We start from the raw sequence: 23859 nt of genomic DNA on the forward strand, positions 1-23859 counted from the left end.
TATCCAGAGAGGGAGAAGGAGAGAGAGAACAGGCTGAACCTCCTACAAGATTCCAGGTGGAAGTTTTTTCTTGGCTAATATTTTTTCTCTCATGACAACTCTCACTCAATTCCAGTTGAAAGCAGCTGCTTCCCTAGAATGGCCTGCAGCTTTCCCAGCCTTCCTCTCTTGGCCTCATGTCTGTCAGAATTTGACATATAAACTTGCACTGAAAATGTGTATGCAAGCCTTGTTTGTTTTTTGTTGCCTATGAAAATATTCCTGCAATAATCTTTAAAGATACCACACATTCTTTTGCCTCAGAAATGTGTTCTCTGTAATACCTTTTTTTCAATATTGTCTTTATGATCACTCAGGGTTCAGCTTTTATACTTTTTTTGATTGTATATATAAAATCCAAGATATGTTGCTATTCTCTGCCATTAGGTGGATGTTATTTGATTTTGGCATTCAGTTAATGGAGATGGAAACATTGAAGTACACTCAGACTTTTGGCAATTTTGCTTATTTTCACAAAGTCTTTTATATACCATTCTTTATGAAGAAAGTAACATTTCAGATTCCAGTTCTACCAAGTGCTAAATACTCCCAGCAAAGTGCTCGAGTCCTTCCACAGAGGACCTACATAGCAAGGTCTTTTTTGGCATCATATTCTCCTTCAAAGAGGTGTCTGGATTCCCATTTATGTTTAGAAAAGTCAATCTCTGCAGCAAAACCTTCTCTGCAGGATTTCCTATTGACTGCCCTGAGCTCCTTCTGCTGCATGCTGACCCTTGGTATCTCATGCTCACTTGCTGAACTCTTCCCTCTCACTTTGTAGGGAACTTTACCACTCTACTCAGGGGAGTGAATTTTGCTTCAAAAGCTGCTTGTCTGTGTCTAAATCCCTTTGCTGTGTAAACTGCAGCATTCCCCAGCACCCAGGTCTGGATGTCTGTCTGAACTACTGGATATGAGAGCCCCCACCTTGTTTTAGGTTCCTAAGAACCAATTCATGGAAAAGCAAAGGCTACCCCTGAATATGTCATACTTTAAAATCAATGAGTCTCTTTGCATTTTGCTTTCTACTCCTTCTCAATCCATCTGTTGGATCTGTACCAGCAGACAGAAGCACATGACTTGCACTACAGGATGAAATGACTTTAAATGGCAATGTGGCACTAGTACAGCAATAACATCTCAGCAGCAGACAGTGTGAGATTAATGTCACCATTAGCCAGTGGATGTTTGATATCTTAACCTCAAGGATACATTTGGCTTATAAATCTGTAGGAGCTCAGCTGGGTTCTCAGTTGTTACAGATCACAGAAATAATGTAAACAGGCATTTGCTGGGGCCTCCTGTAACTGCAAAGTCTGTGTTTGCTTGAGCAGTCTTCATAAAAAGTAGAAATCTTGTTATAATATAAACATGAATGTATATGTATATAAACATTGTTTTATGCAAGAAAATTCAATAAACCTAAATTCAGTAAACAGAAGTTAAAAGCAACTGCATATTAAATATTTAAAGGAGAAAGCAGCAGCTCCTTCATACTTGTGAGCTCAGGGATGGCAAGCAAATATTTTGGGCATAATTCCTCAGTGTTCTTGTCAATCTAAAAAACGTAAAGGAGAACAGCAAAATACCTCTACCTGTGCAGCTCCTGAGCTGGGAGAACTGAGACATGGCAAGCAGACCATATTCTGAGAGTTTTCTGGGTGCCATTTGTCACTTGGTGCCCACCCACTGTGTCCCCAGATCAAACACAACCCACATATGTGGCGGGGCTGAGCCCTTAATGATGGGGCTACTACTGCTCTCTGCTGGTGCAGAGTCAGGCTTAGGAAAACACTGCTGAACCAATTCAACTCTGAGAAAACAAATGCGGTTGCCTAGAGCTGTGCAAAGCTTGGGCATTGCCCATCAGGTAAGTTCTGACATTTTCAGCCTTTTTTTTCCTTTCTGGTTTTAATAGATGCTGGTATATCTTCATGCCTGAAAAGGGAAATGTTTGGGATCTATCACTATATTCTATTTCAAAAAACCAAGCTTTTATTTCTTAACTTTGAAACTTTTCTGTTATAATATGAAAAACAAAACAAAACAAAACAAAATGAACAAACAAATGAAAACCCAACCAAAAAAAACAAAAAGAACAAAAAACCCCAAAAAACCAAAACTAAACCAAAACTGAAAATAAAACTGAAAGAAAAACCCCCCAACTGTTTGGAAAGGGGAAAAATAATTTAGTCTGAAAACATACCTGTCCTTCATTTAGTCCCCTTTCCTCTAAGTCTGGCCACTTTCACTTTCCTCCAATAGCTACTATTCTCTGAAGCCCCAAAACTGTTGTTCAAGTATTTTCTCTACCTCATTTGCCTTTTCAGAGGAGTCTTAATTTAGAAATTCAAATTACTTGTTGTATGAAAAACACCAGCTGAGAAAGAGCACTGATAAACAAATGATAGTTTGTTTATTACAAAGAAAACATCTAAAGTATGTTATAAACATCTAGATATCATTTTACTTTCATGAAAGTTCTACTTGCTGTCTCTATTTACCTAATGGCTTCCTTTTCTTTCTGATGGAAGTACATTAAAGTAATAATGCCTTAAGTTTTAGCTTTCATATTTTCCAGATTCTGTGCTGCATTAGTATATAACTCTGAATTTCATATAAAGTGTTAGCGAGTTCTCTTCACAGTTTAGTTAGTCAAAACCATCTATTTCCTGGCTGAGAACCAAGGGCACCATCGCAGCTTTAGGGTCAAGAAGTATAAACAGCAAATTGAGGAGAGCAATCTGAGAGGATGTGACTTCATAACCTGAAGCTGTAATTGGACAGTTGGCCCCAATATGTAAATGGACCAAAACTTACAAAATTGTGAAAACTCATGAGTCGGGGTCCATCTTGACTCCATCTTGGGTGGAGCCATGTCCAGGCTCTTGTGCTGCCCAAGGTTTATCCTTTGAAGGCCTTTCAATAAAAACCTACTTTATTCCTTTAACTCTGTCTAGCCTCTGTTCCAGGCAGCCTCTCAAGGCATCAGTAAACAACCAGACACATTATTCAACAGGGTCATTATTGATCCCATATAAATTAAACAAGGAAAGAGACTGATGCCTGAAGAAACTGATGCCTTGGCCAGCCGTGGCTCTGACCAAGATGGACCCACGATGGACCCAAGATGGATGACTAGTCACATTTTCACACTTTCATAAGTTTTGGTCCATTTACACATTGGGGTTAATTGTCCAATTACAGCTTCAGCTTGTGAAGCCCCATCCTCCCAGACTGCTCTCCTCAATTCCCTGCTGTTTATACTTTTTGGGCCTGAAGCTGTGTGGGCCTGCTGCGATGTTCTTGGTTCTCAGGCTGGAAAAGGATTGTGTTGTCTGACTAAACTGTGAAGAGAACTTGCTAACACTTTATATGAAGTTCACAGTCACACGCTAAGGCAGTACAGAATCTAAAAAAATATGAAAGCTAAAACAAAGGCATCAAGACAAGAAAATAAACTTAGTCATTTCCACAGAAGTATACATAAAAATACAGCGGGAATTCTCAAAGACCCAACATAAAAACTAACAACTAATTGCTGTTCTATTACAAGTACAACATATAGTGAACGTCAATTTTAAGCAGAACTCTAAACAAGGTTATATTGGCTTTTCAGTGATAGCACAATAAGGTGTAAAAAAAAAATTATAAAATCAAAGTAATCATGAGGAAATGTATGGCTCATAGTACATCACGTTGTTGATGTTATGCTGAACAACCCACTAACATTTCATTCATGATGAGCTCTGACCAAAACTAAGTATCATGACATCTATATGCTGGTTGTAGTTCACAAGGCAAATAACTGACTATTTTACAGGAGAAAAAATACACTTAAAGAGACATTAAGGCTTCCTTTTTGTAAATCTCTATTTCTAACTGGAATGAACACGATGTCCCCTTAAGCCGCAGCTCTTTACCACAGCTTCAATCAACACACACAACTTGTAAAAATATCCTCAGATCTGCTATGTTCTTTCCCCTCATAAACTAAATAGAGTATCAGTCTATCTCACTCCTCTTTACACATCTTGCTACCACAAAACCACCCACTGAACAGTCCTGTGAGGTAGCAAATTGTAGCTTAGTATCTTTTGAGTAAGATCTCATTGTAGCTGAATAATTTCATTTAACAGCTCCCTGCTCCTGTGTGGACAGGATTTGCACTCGAGGGTAAACAGAGCTAACAGGTTTGATCAATGCCTGCTCAGCCTCTAAGTGCCCTTTGATCTCAGGTCTCAGAGGATCCTCATACGTGCTACGTCAGAATTTGTGATTTGCTTTTAATGTGTTGGGATAAGAAGCTTTCACAATGCTCATCCTCAGAGTCTCGCTGTCCTGTGATTTATATGCCCTTCCTATGCTTTTAAAATGTTACAGAAAAGGACTGTATTTATGGCAGATTTTCTATGATGTTACAGAAAGTGGTTTCCGAACATGTAATGCATCATATAGGTACACATTGTAAGAAGGATATGTTAGCTTTTCTCAGTGTCTTGCTACTTTCATTCACATTAATCAGATTTGTATGTCCCAGTGGATGAAAGTATGAACTGCAGAGATGTTAATTCAATCTGTTAGGACAAGTGGCTGACTCAGGGTTGAAAAGGAGCATGACCTTTCCTCATCAGTTTTCTTTTAGCACCAATGTAGAAAATCTTCTTGCAATCCTCAGTGAGGAAAAATAAACCTCTGGTGTTTCTTGAGTGGTCTTTCTGGCCATTTTGTCCCCAGAACAGCTGGTGTGTATAGAGCAGGTTTCAAACTCTTGGAGACACCTTTTATTCATCATTCTCAGCTTATGGGTTCAACTAAACTTCTAGCTAAGGCAAAAATTGCAGTTAGGGTTAGGGATTGGAATGGCTTCTATCATTAACTGCCTTTTCTAGTGCAGACACATTCCTGGGAAGATTTTGGAAACTTCTGGCTATCTTTTCTCTGGAAGTCATGTGTCATGTTTCCATCTCACCTCAAAAATTTCTTTTCATTGTGAAAAATTCCTGTTTTCAACAACAAGCAGGGGCAGGTGACCTGGATTTCACCCTATGCAGTAAGAGCTGTCACCCTTGGGCCCTTTCCCTGCCTCCCTCTGTGTGTATCTGTAGGAAGGAATAAGAGGCATCATGATGCTGCACCCCTGGGCATGGCTTGGCTGCTGTTCCTGCCTGGTTTGGAGCTGTGGGTGGCAGCAGCAGCCCTTGGAATGGGATATTTGGGATATAGGCACAGGCTTAGATGCCTGCAGCACTGCTGCCCACAGCACTGGGTACAGGCACTCATCCCAGCCGAGCTCCCTGAGGTGTCACCAGGAGATGGAGCTGCAGGCTGGACTGCAGGAGACACTGAGCACCCTGACCTGTGCTGTGTCCCCAGCTTGTCCCTCATAGCCCTGGGTCCTGGTGACACTGCCTGCAGCCTCTTCTCTTGGAGGATCATGAGCTGAAAGCCCACTCCTCTTTCTGAGCAGGCTTATGCCTTCCAAACTTCTTCCACATGAGCTCAAAACCTGTCGGGATCTTTAGCTTGTCAGAGTGACCCCAAGAAAAGTTCGAAAGTCTCTTTTCCCAGCCTGGCGCTTGAAGAAAGAGTCAGAGCTCTTCATTTCTCGGTCTCAAAGTTGTTTATTGTATCTTATCTGTAAAATTCTTTCTCCTGCCCTGCCGAGGTCCATACACCAGGGCAGTTCCAGGCACATTGCCTGCCCCTGGGGCAGTGTTATGTCTTTATACTAAAAACTACATGTACAATATTTACAGTGACTTTCCAACACCTATCACCTATGTTACACAGTGAGCTTCTACTCTAAACCAATCTGTAAGTGCCAACATCACAGCAGAAGATGGAGGCCAAGAAGAAGAAGGAGAAAGGCTGGACACACCCAGATCCCTCCATCTTGCCTCCTGAACCCCCATACCAAAAACCCCAAAATCTACTTTTCCATCCCGTGATAACTTCACTATTATTCTACCTAAACTGTTGTGGCTTGCTGATCTTCACATAAGGTTGGTAATTTGTTCCACGGGTCAGAATCAAAACCACAGGTGTTTTGGGCTCCATACCAGGGCTTCTGAGCCCCCTGGCAGGGGTCTTGGACATCCTGGACAGCCAGAGGGATGTTCTGGGTTCCCACAGAAACCCAATCCCAGCAGTCTTACCTGTATGAGCTTTGGGGCTGTGATGCAAAGCCTGTTTGACTTCTCAGGCATTTGCTTGAAGAATATGTTTGAAATATGTTTATTCATGGATTTTTTTCTTAAAGACCTTGGCTTTTATTATGCCATCAAGGTATCAGGAATTAATGTCGATGTCATCATAGTTCAAATTATTAATTTCAAATTAGATTTATTGCTGGAAATGAATCCAGGATCCTTACCACTGGAAATCCATTACTTCCAACAAAACCAAGAAATTAATCAACTGAAGCACTACAAATGAGGCAGCAGCTGAAAGTCAGGCAATGCAAAATGTATTTTGGCTCTTCATTTCCCACTTCTTTTGGAGACCTACACAACCTGGTGGCCCTGCTCATGTGGACAGCTTGCAGGATGCTGCTGTTCAGGGGCCAAGTTCCCTGTTCTAATTAGATTAACCAGATCACAGGGAGTCTGTGGTGAACATTAAGTTGAAATGTATTAAAAAAAAAAGACAAAGGCAGAAAGAAACCCTTCATCAATGATTCTATTTTAAAAGTAAGTGTTATTTCAAAGCCAAATTTCAAATTTCAGTTGAATATTTTTAGAACTCTGTCGTGCTCTAACTTCAGCTGGCAAATAATTACCACACAACCTCTTGCTCACACACACTCCAAAACCTGCAGTGAATGAGGAAAAGGTAAAGTCCATGTCTTGATATTAGAACAGTTTAATAACAGAAACAAGTAAAATAATAATAATAATAATAATAATAATAATAATAATAATAATAATAATAATAATAATAATAATAATAATAATAGCAACAATAGTAACAATAATAATAGTAAGGAGAATGAAAAAGAGAGAGAGGAATAAAACCTAGAAAAACCAAGGGATGCTCAATGCAGCTGCTCACTGCCTGCCAGACATCCATTCCCAGTCCATCGCTGAGCAGTGATCAAACTTTCCTGGCCAATCTTGCCCAGTTTCTTACTGGGCATGATGTTCCATGTTATGGAGTATCCCTTTGGCCAGTTCAGGCCAGCTGTCCTTGTCATGCATGCGTCTTGTGGCATCTCTTACTGGCAGAGCATGAGATGCTGCAAAGTCCTTGATGTAGGATCAGCACCACTGAGCAACAGCTAAACAGCTAAACTATCAATGTGCTATCATTATTCTTACACTAAAAGCAAGACTCAGCACTGTGACAGCTACTAGGAAGAAAATTAACTTTATCCCAGCTGAAACCAGGGAAAAGTCCCATTCTATTTAAAATAGTCAAATATTTCCTGTAGTTAGTCATAATAAATCAACAGGAGTTAAGGGAGAGAAGTTCTGCATTAGCAAGATCTTTGTGTAGAGAAAGGTGCTCTGTGCCAAAGTCCCAAGGATGTGTTTTTGCTATGGGAACTGGTGGGTTTACATCTGCTCTGCAGTAGTAGGCATTACTGCTGCCATTCCTGTTGAGTAGCAGGATTATTAATTGCTTTTTAAGAAAGTCTCATAATTAATTGTAAACCAAAAATGTTTCAACTTGCCTTTGTGCCTTATGCAGAAACTGACAGTCATTATAATTTTTTTTTCTCCTTATGGATTTACAAAACTTGCCTCCATCTTAGTGTGTTTAATTTTAATTTTTCTAAACCTGGGAATTTTGTCAATTTTGTATGCGTGCAGTTTTATACATATGTCCCTCAGATCTTCCAACAAAACAATGTAATTAAACATTCAGATTTACACTGCTCTTTATCATACACCATGTAAGTCTGGGGAGTTTGCATTTGCTAAATAAATGGCAGGTCACATTCAGTTGTTTATGTAACATGAATAAAAACAGAACATAAATTATGTATTAGATACTGTTTAAAGCTATAGTTTTCTTTAGGCCTCAATTATAAATTCTTTTTCATCCTATCACTAGAAGACACAGGATACTGAGGAGTCCCCAGTTTCCTGAGAAGTGCTGATTCCTGGTCTAGTGGAAGATGTTGCTGCCCATGGCATGGGGGTTGGAACTAGATGATCCTTAAGGTCTCTTCCAAACCCAAGGATTCTATGATTCTATGATATTGATTTAAATTGGAATGTGACTTTGATTCCAGCAGGGTTTATCAGCAGCTGTCATCTTTGTAGAACAGGAACATTTCTTTTTAATCTCCTTATGATATCTGGAATGTCTGTGTTGGTCTGCAATGCTTAGGCTGTACCTACCACTCCACTGATACTACCTGGTGCCTAACTGATATTGCTTCTTACCTAGAGGATTTCTTTTTCTATTTCAGTCAGCACATCAGATGAAGAGAGGAAAGAGGACTGAAGCTCTGAGCAATGGGATGAATGGTTAGAAAAGCCCACAGTCTTTCAGATTTTCTTTGATTATTATGTCTGTGACTGCATCAAAAACAAATTTGACATTCTGAGTGTCTGTGGCACAGGTCAAGTGACAATATACCTCTTTATCTTGTTTCCTTATGTTCAAGTCTAGAAATTGTTTCTTGATGTAGTTTGCAGCATCTTCAAATGTATTTTGTCCTAGTGGAAAGAAAAGTAAAAGCAAAAAAAAGACACATTTCAACTGGTACTTCCTCACAACTTCAAAAAGAGAAGAAATAATGTTTTCAGTGGTTTTTTTTCCCTTTTTTTTCTATTTGAATTAACTTCATACTTTAGGTATGAAAAATTTGTATCTCAACTGTTTTTTCTCTGGAAATTTCTGACACAGCCATATATATTCTCTTGCATCAGCTGGGAACATCTGGTGTTTTTTTAATTTCCAGTAGACACTACTGTGACATACAAAGAGACAGACTTCCCTTATGGAATGAGTTCTTAAAATAGGAACAAAAATTTTGGATTCAGTCGTGATGTGTGTGTGAGTGATAAAATACTGACTTGTACTGAAATATTGGCTGAGTCCATCACAGCATCCTTCAGCCACCTGAAACTTTTAAATTCTCAGCTTCTTCTACCACCAATGGACAGAAATAAGCAACTCCAGGGAGAGAAATGAACCCACCCTAGGATAAACATGGTGAGTAGGTGAGATGAGTTGAATTCTGGCTGTGTCTGTCTCATACCATTCTTTCATGAGTAGATTCTTAGGTAAGAGGTTTAGTATTTAAAGGCTTATATATATGTGACATGAGTCAAAGTCTCAGTGTTTCATTCATGGCCTACACAAAACATCTGAATATGTTTTCTCGTGGATACTCCACACTTACCATTATACTCAGGAAAGCAGATATTCAGGTGAACTTTTGTTATTTTCTCTTGAAAGAGGTCTTTTTTATTTAGGAACAGCACAATGGATGTGGCTGCAAAGCACTTATGGTTGCAGATGCTGTTGAACAGATGAAGGCTTTCATGCATTCTGTTCTGTTGAGGTGCAAAAGGTAAACATGAGACTGAAAAATCTCATCTCCATACACCATTTTTACTGAGATGTTCTTTACTGGAAAGAACCAATACAGTGTAATAGCCTTTAAATGGTTATCAGAGCATGGGAATGTACCATCAGAGAGCACATTAAAACTTCGAAGCAAAAAGGGTTGTTTGTCTGTTCTGACTCACCACTTCTTTATCTTCCACCAGAACCATGTCATAGGCACTGAGTGCAGCACAGAATATGATGCAAGTAACTCCTTCAAAGCAGTGAATCCACTTTTTTCTCTCTGATCGTTGTCCACCCACATCAAACATCCTTTGCAGAAAAAATAGCATATGTACAATGTAAAGCACTCATAAGGATGTAGCCATGCTTTTAATGCACAGAGTTCAAATGGAGATGAATGACAAATACCCAGCTTTTCCAAATATTGGTCTGTTTCTACCCCAAAAGGTCAAGGAGTGCTGTGTGTTGTTACTCATGGCTTTATATTGGGTATAAAATGAAATAAAAGGGCTTAAATACCTATATGTAGGAATAATACTCAGTACTTACGTGTGTCACTTTGTGTTCACAGAATTCACAGAATTCACCAGGTTGGAAGAGACCTTGAAGCTTATCAAGTCCAACCCATGCCCCAACACTTAACTAAACCATGGCACCAGTGCCATATCCAGTCTTTTTTAAACACATCCAGGGATGGTGACTCCATCACCTCCCCAGACAGACCATTCCAGAACTTTATCACCCTTTCTGTGAAAAACTTCTTCCTAATATCCAACCCATATTTCCCTTGGTGCAGCTTGAGACTGTGTCTTCTGATTCTGTCAGTGCTGCCTGGAGAAAGAGACCAACCCAACCTGACTGCAACCGCCTTTCAGGGCGTGTAGAGAGTGATAAGGTCACCTCTGAGTCTCCTTTTCTCCAGGCTAAACACCCCCAGCTGTCTCAGTCATTCCTCACAGGGTTTGTATTCCAAGCCCCTCTCCAGCCTCGTTGTCTCCTCTGGACGCGCTCAAGAGTCTCAATGTCCTTCCCAAACTGAGGGGCCCAGAAAAGGAAGCATTGGGGAAATGGGGCTCAGTGCAGGACTAAGACTTGCAGGCTAGGATTTATTTAGGGCAGAGTTCTGAGACATTGATAGAAGACCCCCAAATTCAGTGTCATTTATTACTTCATGCTTTGCTTGCAGTGAACTGACATATTGACCAATAAGGCACAACACTGAAGGCCAGTCACAATTGCTCCCTGGCTGTGCATGCATAGATGTTGCCATCTGCTCCCTGCCCTGGAGTGATCCCTGAGCTCACTGCATAACCTGCATCCCACCTTTGGAGGGTCTCTTCACCTTCATTGGCTGCTCTTAAGCAGCAATTCCTGGGGAGCAGGAATCCCTTCCTTTGTACAGCAGGAATTGTAGGGCTGTCCTTTCCTGCGATCATTTCCTTCCACCTTTGCCAGGAATTGCTAGTATCTATGGGTAGTGTCATATGAACTTTATATGGGCTCTCTATGGGATACAAAGACATCTGAGCACACCAAGCTGGGACTTAGGGCCCTTAGTTGTAGTTTCCAAAACCCCATTACATTTGCAGTTCTTCAGTGATAAGGGCTAGGGCCTTCTTTTCACTGTTTTTCTGAAACAAGAGGTGCCAAACTTGAAGATTTTTCAAGTGCATTAGAAAACAGGGAAAAAATTAAAAAATCAAATTTATCCTGCCCTTAGGTTTTCTGTTTCCTAGTGTGCATGATGACTTTTCCCTGTGCCTCCTGTTGTTGAACTTAATACTGTAAAGCCTAATCCCCCCTTGGATAACTCCTTCCTTCAAGAATATGCATTAGATCTCTGGATCCTGCAGTATCTGAAAATTAAACAATTCTTATAGCAATGAATATAATGGAATTCAATAAGAAGCAATCATGTCAACAGTAAACAGAGCAAAAATAATTTGTTACTGAAACACTGGTTTTTGCAGTACCTTAATCCTTTGTTTCCCTCACCATCAGCAGAGCAGTTGATGTTAAGAAAGATTATTTTTGTAATTTTTCTTCCTTCTTAGGGAAAAAATAAAACCCTTTCAATGCTCATAATGAAATGTTTCTGCAGCTGAGGGGTAATCAATTTTTTTTTCTGGGACATTTCATCTTTTTTTTTTTAATTGGGTGTCAATAAAAGTGAATTATTTTGGAAATCAGGAAGTTGTTGTGGAGCAAGATGATGATAATAATAATGACATTCTTCCAAGCATATCTTCACTAAGTTCAGAAGGTCTCCTGAAGAGTGGGATCAGCACAAATAAAGTATCTTGACTTTTACCTCTGATTAGTACTCAAAAGTCACCTATAATTACATGCCTTTCTTGATTTGTGGTGTATAACTCTGAAATCAGGGTTATGGCAGGAAAACAAATAATAAACGCTATAAAATTTATTCTTCAGGAAAGTGTTGTTTCAGTATACATAATCATGTGAATCAGTATTCACTTCCTGTGAACTTTCAGCATATGGCCTTTGAATATTCAAGAGAAGCCAGTTAAAAAGGACAAGACCAAAGCCAGAGGCAATGCTTAAGGGCAGTTTTGGTTGTACTAACCTTAGTTTGCTTCTCTTTTCTCAGCCTAGAACTTAACACACTCACATGTAAAACCAAAGTCCCTCCATAAATGGTAGAAAATGAGATGGTCTTGTTTTACCAAGATAGTCAGTTAGTCTAGAAATCTCTATATTTTCTCAGAACTGCTCTTGAAAAACTTAGTTGCAGATACAGAATTAGCTATATACTCCTTCAGTGGTACACACAGAGAGGTCTGAAGTTTAAAATAAAGCTTGCCTGATTTCAGTCAAACCATTCTTAGCACACCAATAGAAAGGACACTAGAAGAGGACCTATGAAGATCAGACCTCCTCTGAAAAACATTTAAATATGTTCTGAGTTTTAAGTCAACATTAGTGAAATAAATTGAAGAGCACATGGAAGCTAAATTGCACTAAACCAGCAAAGTAACTGCTAAGCAAGGAGCAATGTTTTCTGTGCAACTGTAATTCAGTTCTCGGGAGCAGTACTGGGATTTAGACTTTTACTGCACAGATACAAAATGTTTTCTGTCTCATTCAGTTCAGTAAAGGGACAAGTATTTAGTAAATGAGGCATCTGTTCATAGGTTTTTTGTTTCTATGCATGGCTTGTGACCTGAACCCCCATCAGCACATCAGCCAAAACTCACTCTGAATGTGCAAGTGTTCCTCTCTTTAGAGATGTTTCCATGGTACTTATCAAACTTGGTGCAGAGACATCAGGATCCTCCAGCTGTTTTGCATTGCTATGGCAATGCAAAGTAGCAGTACCTGGCTGGTTAACATGGATTTATAATCGTTCTGCACCCCTTCAGCAGCTCAAACCCCGCAGACTCCCTTGCAGTGATTTTACCTAATATTACCTAATATTACTCAACTGCCTGAAACCACCAATGAATTTACTCACATGACACTACTGTGACGCCAGCAGAGGGTAAAAACAGTGGGGTTTGTGTTTGTGGTGGCTTTAAGAGCCTTCCTCTTTTTTGCAGACTAAATTTTGTAAACTAAATTCCCAGTTGTGCTGCATTTCAGCTAGACCCAAACACTAATGCTGATATTCTCATATCAGGGCTGGCATCATCCTTGTCAATGAGGATTTCCCTCTGGTAGTTTCTTTCTCCACCCTGAATTGATTTCATACATGAACTATGATTGTAACTGGTGGCATTCGAATTTCCAATGTACAAAGCTGGAAATACATTAATCAGAGAAAAAGAAGATGATGTCCATGACATTGCGTTGAGGCATATTTGGGCAAATCATGAATTTTCATGAGTGATCAGAATATTGATAGATGATAATAATTTATTTGTAAGACATCTACTTCAGGATGTCATTTTGTATGTGCAATCTCTGTTGTGTTAAAGCATCTGTGTGGTAGCATAGATGGTTTAGGGAATGCTTAATTGGCACAAGAAGAGAAAGAAAGAAACCTAATGAAAAATGTAAAAGTTATAATCCTCATGCTTTATAAATCTGTCTGTCTCTACAGGCAGTTTCTTGTCTAGACTGCATTCCTCAATATGTGCCCCAGCTTTTAAATTGAGAATTAAATGGATTTCAGTCCACAGAGAAAAGGATTATAGAACTCTGAAATGATAATAATTCATTCAAATCTATCTTCATGTGCAATTAGATGTTTTTAATTGGTTCACCAAGCATAACTAGGTCTTGAATATCTGAAAGTGTAAAACATTTCAGTCAAATTTCTCAGAGGCATTATTTTCAAAATTTTTTTCTGAACATTTTTGTTTTCATCTTAAATGAGCATGAAGGTATGCTTGATAATGCTGAAATTCCCCATGGGACAATTCTTTTTTTTTTGGCCAACTGTAGTGCATTCCTGTGCTAAAAGCAGTTATTTCCATTCTCAAAAGAAGAGTGAAAGGTTGAGAGTACTTGCAAATTGGTAGACATCAAATGTTTTTTGCATGCTCTTAAGGACATTTAAACAGGCAAATTTCATAAATAGCACAATTATTTAAATGGCAGGATATAACTAAAGCTTTTTAGACATTTGCATATGTAAAAATGCCCTTTTAGAACCTAGCATTCTGTGACCTGTTTGTAATGGTCCATTATATGCTCAGAGTTGGTGTACTGATAATAAAATATCTTGCTTGTTCAGCTGTGTAAAAATGTTATATAAGACTGGATTCAATGATATCACAATGACATCACCTGTGTTATAATAAGTCAACACCTGTGAAAGAAAATACTTAAGAAAAATAAAACCCAAGAAAACTGTAAAATATGGCTTTCAAACCTGAAATTTAAATCCTTGAAAGAAAACTGCGTCTCTATGATCCCAGTTGTTTGCACTCGGGAGTGCAGGACATCTTGCTCAGTAGGGACGTAGTCTGGCATTGCCAACCTGTCCAAATCATTGAGGTAGCTGGGGAGAGCGAGAAAGAAATGGTGGTTGGTGAATTCAAAAAGTGAAATGTCCATTACATAATCACTCCACACTGAGTCCCTTTTAAATATGTTATGCATTATACATATTTAAATACAGTACTGTTGGTTTTATACGACTGAGTTGCAGAATTCAGAGTTGTTTTTTTTATTTCTCCTTGTATATAGAAGTGTAATCCAATTGCACATGATAAACATCTTAGATTTGCAGCTAAGGAAAATCCCTATTTTCCCTAAGGATGGTTGAAAACCACCTTGTCAGCAAAATGGTTTTGGCCATTTTCTCTCAGCAAGTGGGAATTGCTACCTCAGGGCAAGAACCACAAGCATCCTGCAGAAACAGATGCATAAGGCATCACCTCAGCCTGTCAGATTGGTTGCAACAGTATTTTCCTTCCTAAGTGAAAGGGAGGGCATAATAATTTGGAGGAATTCACTTTAAAGTGCTGTTTTCTCTGTAGACCTCTCAATTTACAACAAGAAGGTACATGGTGATTTTAAAAATATATTTTTAGTCAAAATCAAAAGCTTCAGTGAAGCTGAGGATCCCCTGGGTTAGCATTCTGAAGAGCCCTTGAAAAATTGTGGATTATCTGCTTTTACTTCTGATATACAGAGCTAAAATCTACATGATATGAGAACCCAAACCAGGTCTTTGAAGCATGTTTTTGTCCAACACTTCTCCTGTCTCTTATAGGGGCAGACGCCTTTCTTTGAATGGCTGGGCAGAGCCTCTGAATCCTACTGGCTGGTCTGGGAATCTGTGCAGAGGGATTATGAGTTGACAAAAGGAAAAGAAAAAGGTGATGCCTGAGTAACTTCCTGCATTTTAGCTACTAATGTTCAAATAAAGACCAAAGCCAAAAGCAAGAAGGCACAGAATAGCTGAAGCATTTTCAGCGTCCACTTGGCACCTTCCTATTTGTAGCCTCGTGTCTCTGGCAAACAAACACTGTGTCTCTAATGGCTGTTAGGTTCCATTCTTTCTTTTTTCCTCTCTACACTAAGTCTACAGTCTTCTACACTGAACCCAGCAGGAAGTTCTGCTGCTCAGTTTAACCAGAATCTTCCAAAAGAAACCTCACAGATCACCATCCTTGTGTGCAATATTTAATAGATCTGTAAGTTAAAAAAAAAAAAAAAAGAAGAAGAATAAATTGAAATAAATGCTGGAATCTTTCATTTGGATATTTCCAAGTTTGGAAATGGGATTTTCTTATTTTAAGTTGAATAAACTATATCCAGTCTGCAAGGGGTGTTGAACCTGATCTGAGTAATTCAATGTTTTTCCATTATTTGAGGCCAGGAAACAATCTGTTGGAGAAAAAAAAAAAAAGCAATATAGCTTTGTTTCTCTGAGTAGGGCCTGAGGCAAACTCAGCTCACTTTTGTGAAAGGCAGAAACAAAAGGCATTTTGTTATTTATAAAACATGTAAGCACTAAAATAAACACTTGAATATAAAATAAAGTTCTGACAGTTCTTAGCCACAAATGCCTAAATTCAATTCAACACAGCCAATTGTAATTGCATAAACAATTAGACCAAGTCACTTATGCAGTTAAAGGAACAGGAGGCAATTTCAGGCTCCTCCTGGAGCTGTAGGCAGCTCCAAGGGGAGACTGCAGATCATCTCACTGGGCAAGGAGGCAATGGAAGCTGGTGGGTCAGTAACTGCTGATTTTCCTTGGCTTGGATTGACGTGACAGGACTCCTACCCTGAGAGGAAAATGGCTGAGCTAGCAAGATGCACCATGTACTACTGGTAGCTGTACAATGACATGTAAAGTCACAATTTATAATCCCAATCTTGCCCCTTCCATACCCATCATTCCATTTTAAAACAGAAAGAAATCGTTCCAGGTGAGTCTAAGGGAGAAATTCCAGCTAAATTTGACAAAGAGGGAATTTTTCTATTATTCAGAAGAAGTAATTTATTTTTCAATTAAAACACACAGAGGAAAAGCAGTGATGAAACTTCATTAGCATGAATTAATAATGAAAAATCTCAGAGAATATGACCTCAGAAAGTCAGAGTTTACACAGTATTAATCAAGATTCTATGTAGGAGCTGGTTCACAGGCACTGAGAAACAGGGTTTGGGGTTTAAACAAATTGAACTGCAGCATTGGGCGGTTAATTTGGGTAGCTGACTTTGAACTGATCATTAGAAGCCCAGCAGTAGGGGCAAACATTAAGTTGATTTTAATGATTCAGAGCCAAAGGCTAGAATTTTAGAAGCATCAGGTACCAAAAGATGAAGCCAGAGAAGCAGGATTTTCAAGAAACTAGCAGAAATGTTCAAGTAGATGAAAAACATCTCACTGTAGCTGTTTTTAATGTAAGTCTAGAAATATATAATAACTACAGACACAATCTATATTAACCTCCTTAAATACTGAAACCTATTTCAAGTTAGAACAGGAGACAAACATTAACACTGAAAGGGAATTAATTTAGGTTCTTCTATCTTCTTTGTAGACAAGAAACCTTATTTGCCTGGCAGAGGGTACACAAAAGAGTGTTAGCTGGTAAACAGGATTTAAATTTTGGTTTAAAGTTAAGAGGTAATTTTCCTTTCACTTATTATCACTAGTTTGTTATGGGCTTTTAGTGGGAACGGCAGTGCAACCTGTCAGAAAGGGTTTTGTTGAAAAAAATTGCTCTGTACCATCCTTATAAAAATACAACACTGCTATGAAATACTGTCAAATCAACAAATCAATATAGGCAATATTTTCTTTGTTTAGGACTTTTGCAAAAGATCTTCATTCTTGTTTGGAAGATATAAACAGAGGAAGAATTTCTCATATTTCCTCTGTATGTTCCCTTCACTATATCTACAGTTTTTGAACTATGGATGACTTCAGGTTGCCTCCTGAAGTCCAGCATTCAGTCATGCCTTTCTTTTCCCGCCTTGCAAGAGGGACACCCAACACCTTCACCCTGCAGGTGCCCTGAGCCTGTAGGAGGAGCTCCAGGAGTGGGGAAACCTCCACCTCCAGGTCTCAGAAGATGGACCTCAGCTGGAACAAACCTCTGCCCCAGGTCTGGAGCCAGATTCGAGCACTCTCAAAAGACACTGACCCAGTGACACCTCCCTTCATGGAGTGTATAAGCTGGGTGAGAAGGCGGCCAAGCAGGACTGGAGCCAAGCAGGACTGGAGCCAAGCCAGGGGCTCCTGAAAAGTCTGAAGTCACAGATTATCTGAGATGTGCCCCAGCTGGATGGTGATCCTGCATGGGGGTGAGGTTGAGCAGCCCTGGTCAGACCCCTGCTTATCTGTCTGGTACCTCCAGGGCTCAGAAAGGGACCTGGGGTTGTCAGGCTGGAGAGCACCTCTGGTTCAGCTGAGGTGGTAATGGCCCAGGGAGCACCTATCTGTGGAGCCATGTTTAGGGGAAAATTTTTATAGGTTCCTCCTGACTTATATTTAGCATCTTGCAACATATACAAAGTATCACTCTAGGTAAAACCTAAGCTATTTTGAGCCACTTTCCCAAAATTTTGTCAATCTTAGAAATACTCAGAAGGAGAACGCATTTTTTTAACCATTCAAACAAACCCAAAGACACAAATTTTTTCTGAAACCTCGTTTTCACTTCTTTCCTCCGGCTAAACATTTCTGATACATTATAAACCTTATCAACCCCCTCATTTTTCCAGGTTAACCAGCAATGATTTCCAGAGGCTGGTCTTTGAGGGGGACAGTTACTGTAGCACAGGATCCAGCTGTTGAACAGCTGTGTCACCTACTATGCCGCCGAGTCGCTGAGCTGGTACTCCGCCGCCCTGGCGAAGCACGCCTGGGTGCCGCCGTCGCGCCACAGCTGCTTGATGAGCTCGACCAGCTCCTGGGACATGCTGCCATCCTCCAGAGCTGTTGCCGTGGCACACAGCTTCCTTTCATCTTCCTAAAGAGAAATTTCAGTAAATATTGTGCAAGTGCGCTGTGCCCCTTCGCCTCCTTGAGGATGAGCTTGGTTTGTAATGAGTCGAAAGGGCAAAATTTCTCGTTTTCACTGGTTTTTCCAGGTTGCTGTACTCACCTGTGCATGTAAACATCCTTTTACAGTCTCACTTCCCTTTAGGTAGTGCCAAGGTTAGGCTGAAATTGTGATACACAGAGCTTTCATCTTTTTTTGTTTTGTTTTGATATGAAGGCTCAGTTTCATCTTACCTTAGGCATTCACAAATAGTCCAACTTGGATGGAAGGCTTTTGTATTAAGAGAGTAATAGGGTATCAAAAATAAAATTAAAAAGGACATTTAAATTTAAAACGTATTATAACTATATAGATGCAGAAATCTATATCTAAAGTTGGTTTTGAATTTGTTTGTAAGAAAAAATTTGTAGCTTTTGACCCCAGTAAGAAATATGACAAAGTGAATATAACTTGTGAATGCATTTCCCCTATGTGGGGAAGAAGAAACTTGTAGAGAATAAAATCTCAAATATTTTAAATATATTTTTCTGTAATTTCATCCTTTTGTAGTCAAAAAATATTTAAGATAATCTATTCAATTAAAAATAGTTCTTTTCAGTAGTTAACAGCTTAGGAATTTACTGTAAATAAAGAGCATGATTAAAATAGTCATTTGATACACTGCCACAGCAAGGGATAATTATAAAATATATCTCCTTCTTAGTTATAGAAGTAGACAACTCAAGTGACTTGCAGTCAATAGTTGCAAAAGTATAAATGGATTCTGACAGATGCTGTTTTGGCAGGGAGTATGTTTTATTCAAAACCAGGAAGCATCTTCGCAAAAACTTTTAACAAATTTATTTTAGGAATGTGTTATATCTTTATGTCTCAAGAGGAGCTGCAGTTTATGGAAAATTTATAAAAGTCAGAGACAGATCAAAAATTAAACACTGCATTTTTTTATGAAAGAGAAATTGAGTAGGCATGGAAAAAAAAAAAAGAAAAATTGAGTAGGCATGGAGAAAAAAACCAAAACTAGGAAATAACCACTAGAAAATTGCCTTCACTGGAAAGAGGGAGGAGGACAACAGGATAATTGCCCTTCTACATCAAGCAGCACCAGCTCCATTTACACCCCCATCCCCTCCTGCAGTGCTGGGATCAGCAGAAGCGAGTCACTCTCTCGTGCGTGCCCTGCATTTGTCTCCAGGGTGCACACTTGTTCAGCAGAAAGATAAGAGTTGGAATGTTCTCTGCTTCAAGATATGACATATCACGGAATGATTACAGCTATCCACCTACCAGGCCGGATTTGTAGGTTGAATGGCCTACAATCAGAAGCCTTGAGCTCAGAGTCTCTAGGTGTAGAGGGTAAATGGTCATTGATTATTATGCAAAAGGGGATAAGTGTGGATTTTCGTGCTTACATAATTGTCCTGGTAACAAGAATAATAAGAAGTAGAGGTAAGATATCCTGGGGTGACTTTATGATGCTCGTATCTCCATTCGTCTTTTTAGCCCAGAAATAAGTTTTGCACTTTTATGGCTGGTTCTGAGAGAGAAGGGGGGAGAGAAGAAGTGCAGTTTGTTATCAGGAACTGCACTTGCTCCTCCACATTCCTGCTCCTGGACTGTGCTGTCTGTGGATGGACAGACAGCAGGACAGAGCTCTCCTTTGCTTTTAGTTAGTTTTTAGCTAGCTGAGGCAGAGAAGTTCCCTGGACTGTGGTTTTGTTTTCTTTTTCTGGGACCTGTTTAAACCTGCTCTGGCCTGAACACCCAGAAGAGCACCAGGAGCTCACACCTGTAGCCCACCCAGGTCTGGGACAGAGCATTTCCAGTGCAGGAGGGACTCATAAGAGACTGGGTGAGCTGAGCTACAGCCCACCAAGGGGACTTTCTGAGTCTGTCATCTCTTTTGGAGCAGCAAGAGCTTTTATTGTTTAATAATGTTCATTTTTTGTGCTGGTATTCACCTGCTTTGCCTGTTAAATAAACAGGTTTTTTCCACTTTTCTCCAAGGACATATTTTCCTGAACCATTTAGGGGAGGGGCTGCTTGAATCTGCTTTCTGGAGCAACCCCTTTGGAGGTTCTCTCCCAAATTTGTCCTAAACCTGGGCAATAATAAAGGAAGATAGCAGCAGATTGAACTTATCACATTACCACCCTGATTGTACAACTTTTTGTTTATCTCTGGCATTTACAAAGACTTTAGATGATTTTCACTAAAATAGATGGGAATGATGTTTTAAAGAGAAAAAAAATACCTTACTCCTCAGAAAAGATTGTTTAAATTAAGTGTTAAGGCGTTTTCCATACCAGTAAGATGTATTTGCAGGCAGACCTGGATCATGGATAAGCACATTGCTTTTGGGACCCAGATAATCCCAGTCCTTGAACTAGATGACTTTGAGCAGCTAAATCTGGACCAGAACACACAGCAAGAACAAAGTCCAGCTGAAATCACTGCTTATATCAAAACAACTAAAGCTTATCAATTGCTTATGATTTTATGGGAAATGCAAGCTAAGTTTTTGGAGGTTTTTGGAAGAAAAGGCAATGTTTAGTGGCAACTCAAATAAATGTGACCAGAATTTCTATTTTCTCTAAAAATCATATACAGGTTGCTCTTCCGTCATTCTGGGGGAAGACAGGCACTGCAAGCATTCTATACAGCTGGATTCACCTGTGTTCCTAGAAGCCTTTTCCTACAATGACAAGAGTGAGCTGACTGTGCTATAAATGATAAACTTACAAAAGCTGTATTTTCTGCATTTGGTTTTATATAATGCTAAGAAATGGACTGGGCTATTTAACAACTTCTCCATGCTGTGAAGTCCCTTGAAAAAGGTATCTGTGAAACTGGCATAGAGTGAGCTTGTACAGATATCTCAGAAAGTTTGTCAGGGTTGAGAAAAGAGACTGAAATACTGGGGCACAGGGAGAACATATCTCAGTAAGAGGTGACAGAGTCTGCCCCACACAGAGGAGATGATGGGCTGAGCCAGGCAGGGCTGGTGGCCAGCACTGCAAGGTCCAGCTGTAGCCGTGGCTTGGGCCATGCAGGGTGGTTGATGGCTCCTTATGCACTACAGCACATTAACATTGCCCTGTTTCCTGTGTGCTGCCTGTGGGCCTCGTTACATTTGTTTGAATGACTTGCATTCGTGGAAAATATTTAATTTCTATTTTGTCAAATGCCTGTATGAGCTTTAGTAACCCCTGAAGATTTTGTTTATCATTTTTTAGGTCAAAGTACCACATGTCATTATAATGAAATGTACTTCTGGAACAAGCAAAGCTGTTTCAGATAAGCAGATGTTACTCCCTCCAAGATAAACCTCTAGGGATTAGGCAGAATTTGCCAAAACTGGAATCAACTGATCTTCTGACAGGCATTTGAGAAATTCTCAGCAAGATCTGAATTACAGGCTAAAAGACTAAATCATTGCACGGAGAAGAAAAGTTTTTCCTTTATTTCTGTCCTTGAAAATTCAGTGTGATTGACAGAAGACAACAGGTCTTCTTCCGGTGGCTTTGCCTCCATCTGCCTGTGCAGAGGATTTTTGACTGTGTCGGGAATGTTGGGCACCACTTCCCTGTGGTGCCAGTGTGCCAGCAGTGCATCCACACAACAGGGAGGTCTCTGTTCCAGCAGCAATGGCAGACTGAAATGCTCCCAGCATGTCTACATAACTTTTCCTCACATGGCTGAACCCCAAAGTTTGGTCATAAAAGGAAAATATTTTTTACATTTCTCAATAGCAATAAATAAGTGACTAAGCAGCTAAGAAAAGGTTCTTTTTTTTTTTTCTTTTTCTGTTTTTTTTTAATGTGTTTGCAACTTGAACATTTCTTTTGTAGCAATCAAAATGGGAGTTTATGCAAAATTAGGCATCAGTTTTGAGAAAATAAAAATAAGTGAGAACATTTTGTCACATATAACTCAAATGGTACTCAGTTTCCACTGTTATAAAGAAAATGTCAGAGCCTCCTTGTTCTACTAGTCTCTACCATTACATTACAAAAAAAAAATGTTCCAATACCTATTTCAGGAGAAAGGGTGTCATACTCACAGTTCTATCAGGGTTTTCATAACTGATTCCTAACTTAGTCATTGCTTTCACAATGGCCAGGATAGACTGCACTGCATTGCTGTAAATGATTGGTCTGAACTCCATGCGCTCCTCATAGGTGAAACCGTCCTTATGGATGATTCTGGTGAAAAAATAAACAACAACAAAAGGCTTATGGGATACATTAAAAAAAAAGTAATGAAAAGTTAGATCAGGCACTTTTGTAGTCAGTGTGAGAAAGAACTGAATCCATCTGGCCCTTGGAAAAGCAGTTTTCAATAGTGGATCTGCCTATTCTGCTAGAACAGGAAAACAGCAGTTTCTGTCTTTGTGAGGTTAGTTGTCTGCAGCCAGTCTGAGTGAATAGATCTGAGTGAATAGATGCTGTTTTTTCTGCTTGGGGGTTAATCTAAAACATAGTACGAGTCTAGAATAAGAGCCAGGCCCATCCCTGGAGATACAGGGCAAGACACATTTCTTTACTTAGACCCTAAATATTTTACTTTTGGAAACTGCAATATTAGTCATGGGCTGTCACCATTTGTTCAGTCATTCTGATTTTTATCCAGAATCTTACCTTGATATAAAAATTATTGGCAAAAATGTTTCAGCACTGGGAGGCAATTATCAAGAAAACAAGAAAAAAAATTAATATATTTTTGTGCATCAGCTACAGTTTCTAGTAATAACAAGGTCTTATTCTTATTATCTCCAGGCTTTGGAGACTTACATTTTACTCCATAGGGTAAAGAGCCTTAGTAATCAGCTTCAGTAATCTTTCTGACAGAAGAATTAGAATTTCATAATCCTCCTTGACTGGAGAATGGCATGTGGTTAAAGTTCTCCAAATCAGTGTGCAGATTATATCATGGCTTAGAGACATCTTTTTTCCATGAGCTGTGAAAAAGGATGAAATCTTCACCCACTTTGGCCTGGTGTGCTCTCAATGAACAGACTTGGAACTGCTTTGGCTGCTGGAACCAAGGCTCTATTCTTCCTCACCTCAGCTGGTCAGAGATGAAGGCTATTAAATACAGAATTTCTGGGCTTTAGGGTTTGATGTTTTGCCCCATCTTGCCTGAGATACACTCTGGAGAGAGTTATCTAAGTATCCAAGTCAGCCCTGTCAGAAAATAATTCGCTCACATGCACACACACAAAACTCAGATGACAACTGATGTGTCTTAACATCTCTCTTATTTTTGGATGTCAGAAAACTCTAAAGTTGCATTTCTGTGCATGTAGGAATAGCATCTGTAGGAAAAACAATCTCTCTAAAATGTTTTCCCAATCTCTTCT

The 23859-nt window shown here is 39.4% G+C and overlaps 1 protein-coding gene across 1 annotated transcript in view; it reads right to left on the bottom strand.

The window, feature by feature from the left end:
* Positions 1-8517: 8517 nt before the first annotated feature.
* LOC115910152 (guanine nucleotide-binding protein G(t) subunit alpha-3-like) overlaps positions 8518-23859 on the bottom strand; it is a 28598-nt gene continuing 13256 nt past the window's right edge. The window contains exons 4-9 of the mRNA XM_030960062.1: positions 22561-22702; positions 18310-18467; positions 14405-14533; positions 9747-9876; positions 9398-9551; positions 8518-8708 (exon numbers count right to left, since the gene is read on the bottom strand). Of these exons, the coding sequence (XP_030815922.1) occupies positions 8518-8708; positions 9398-9551; positions 9747-9876; positions 14405-14533; positions 18310-18467; positions 22561-22702 (904 nt within the window). The remainder of the gene's footprint in view (positions 8709-9397; positions 9552-9746; positions 9877-14404; positions 14534-18309; positions 18468-22560; positions 22703-23859) is intronic.

The sequence above is a fragment of the Camarhynchus parvulus genome, chromosome 1A, assembly GCF_901933205.1.
Source record: "Camarhynchus parvulus chromosome 1A, STF_HiC, whole genome shotgun sequence".
NCBI classification, from domain to species: domain Eukaryota; kingdom Metazoa; phylum Chordata; class Aves; order Passeriformes; family Thraupidae; genus Camarhynchus; species Camarhynchus parvulus.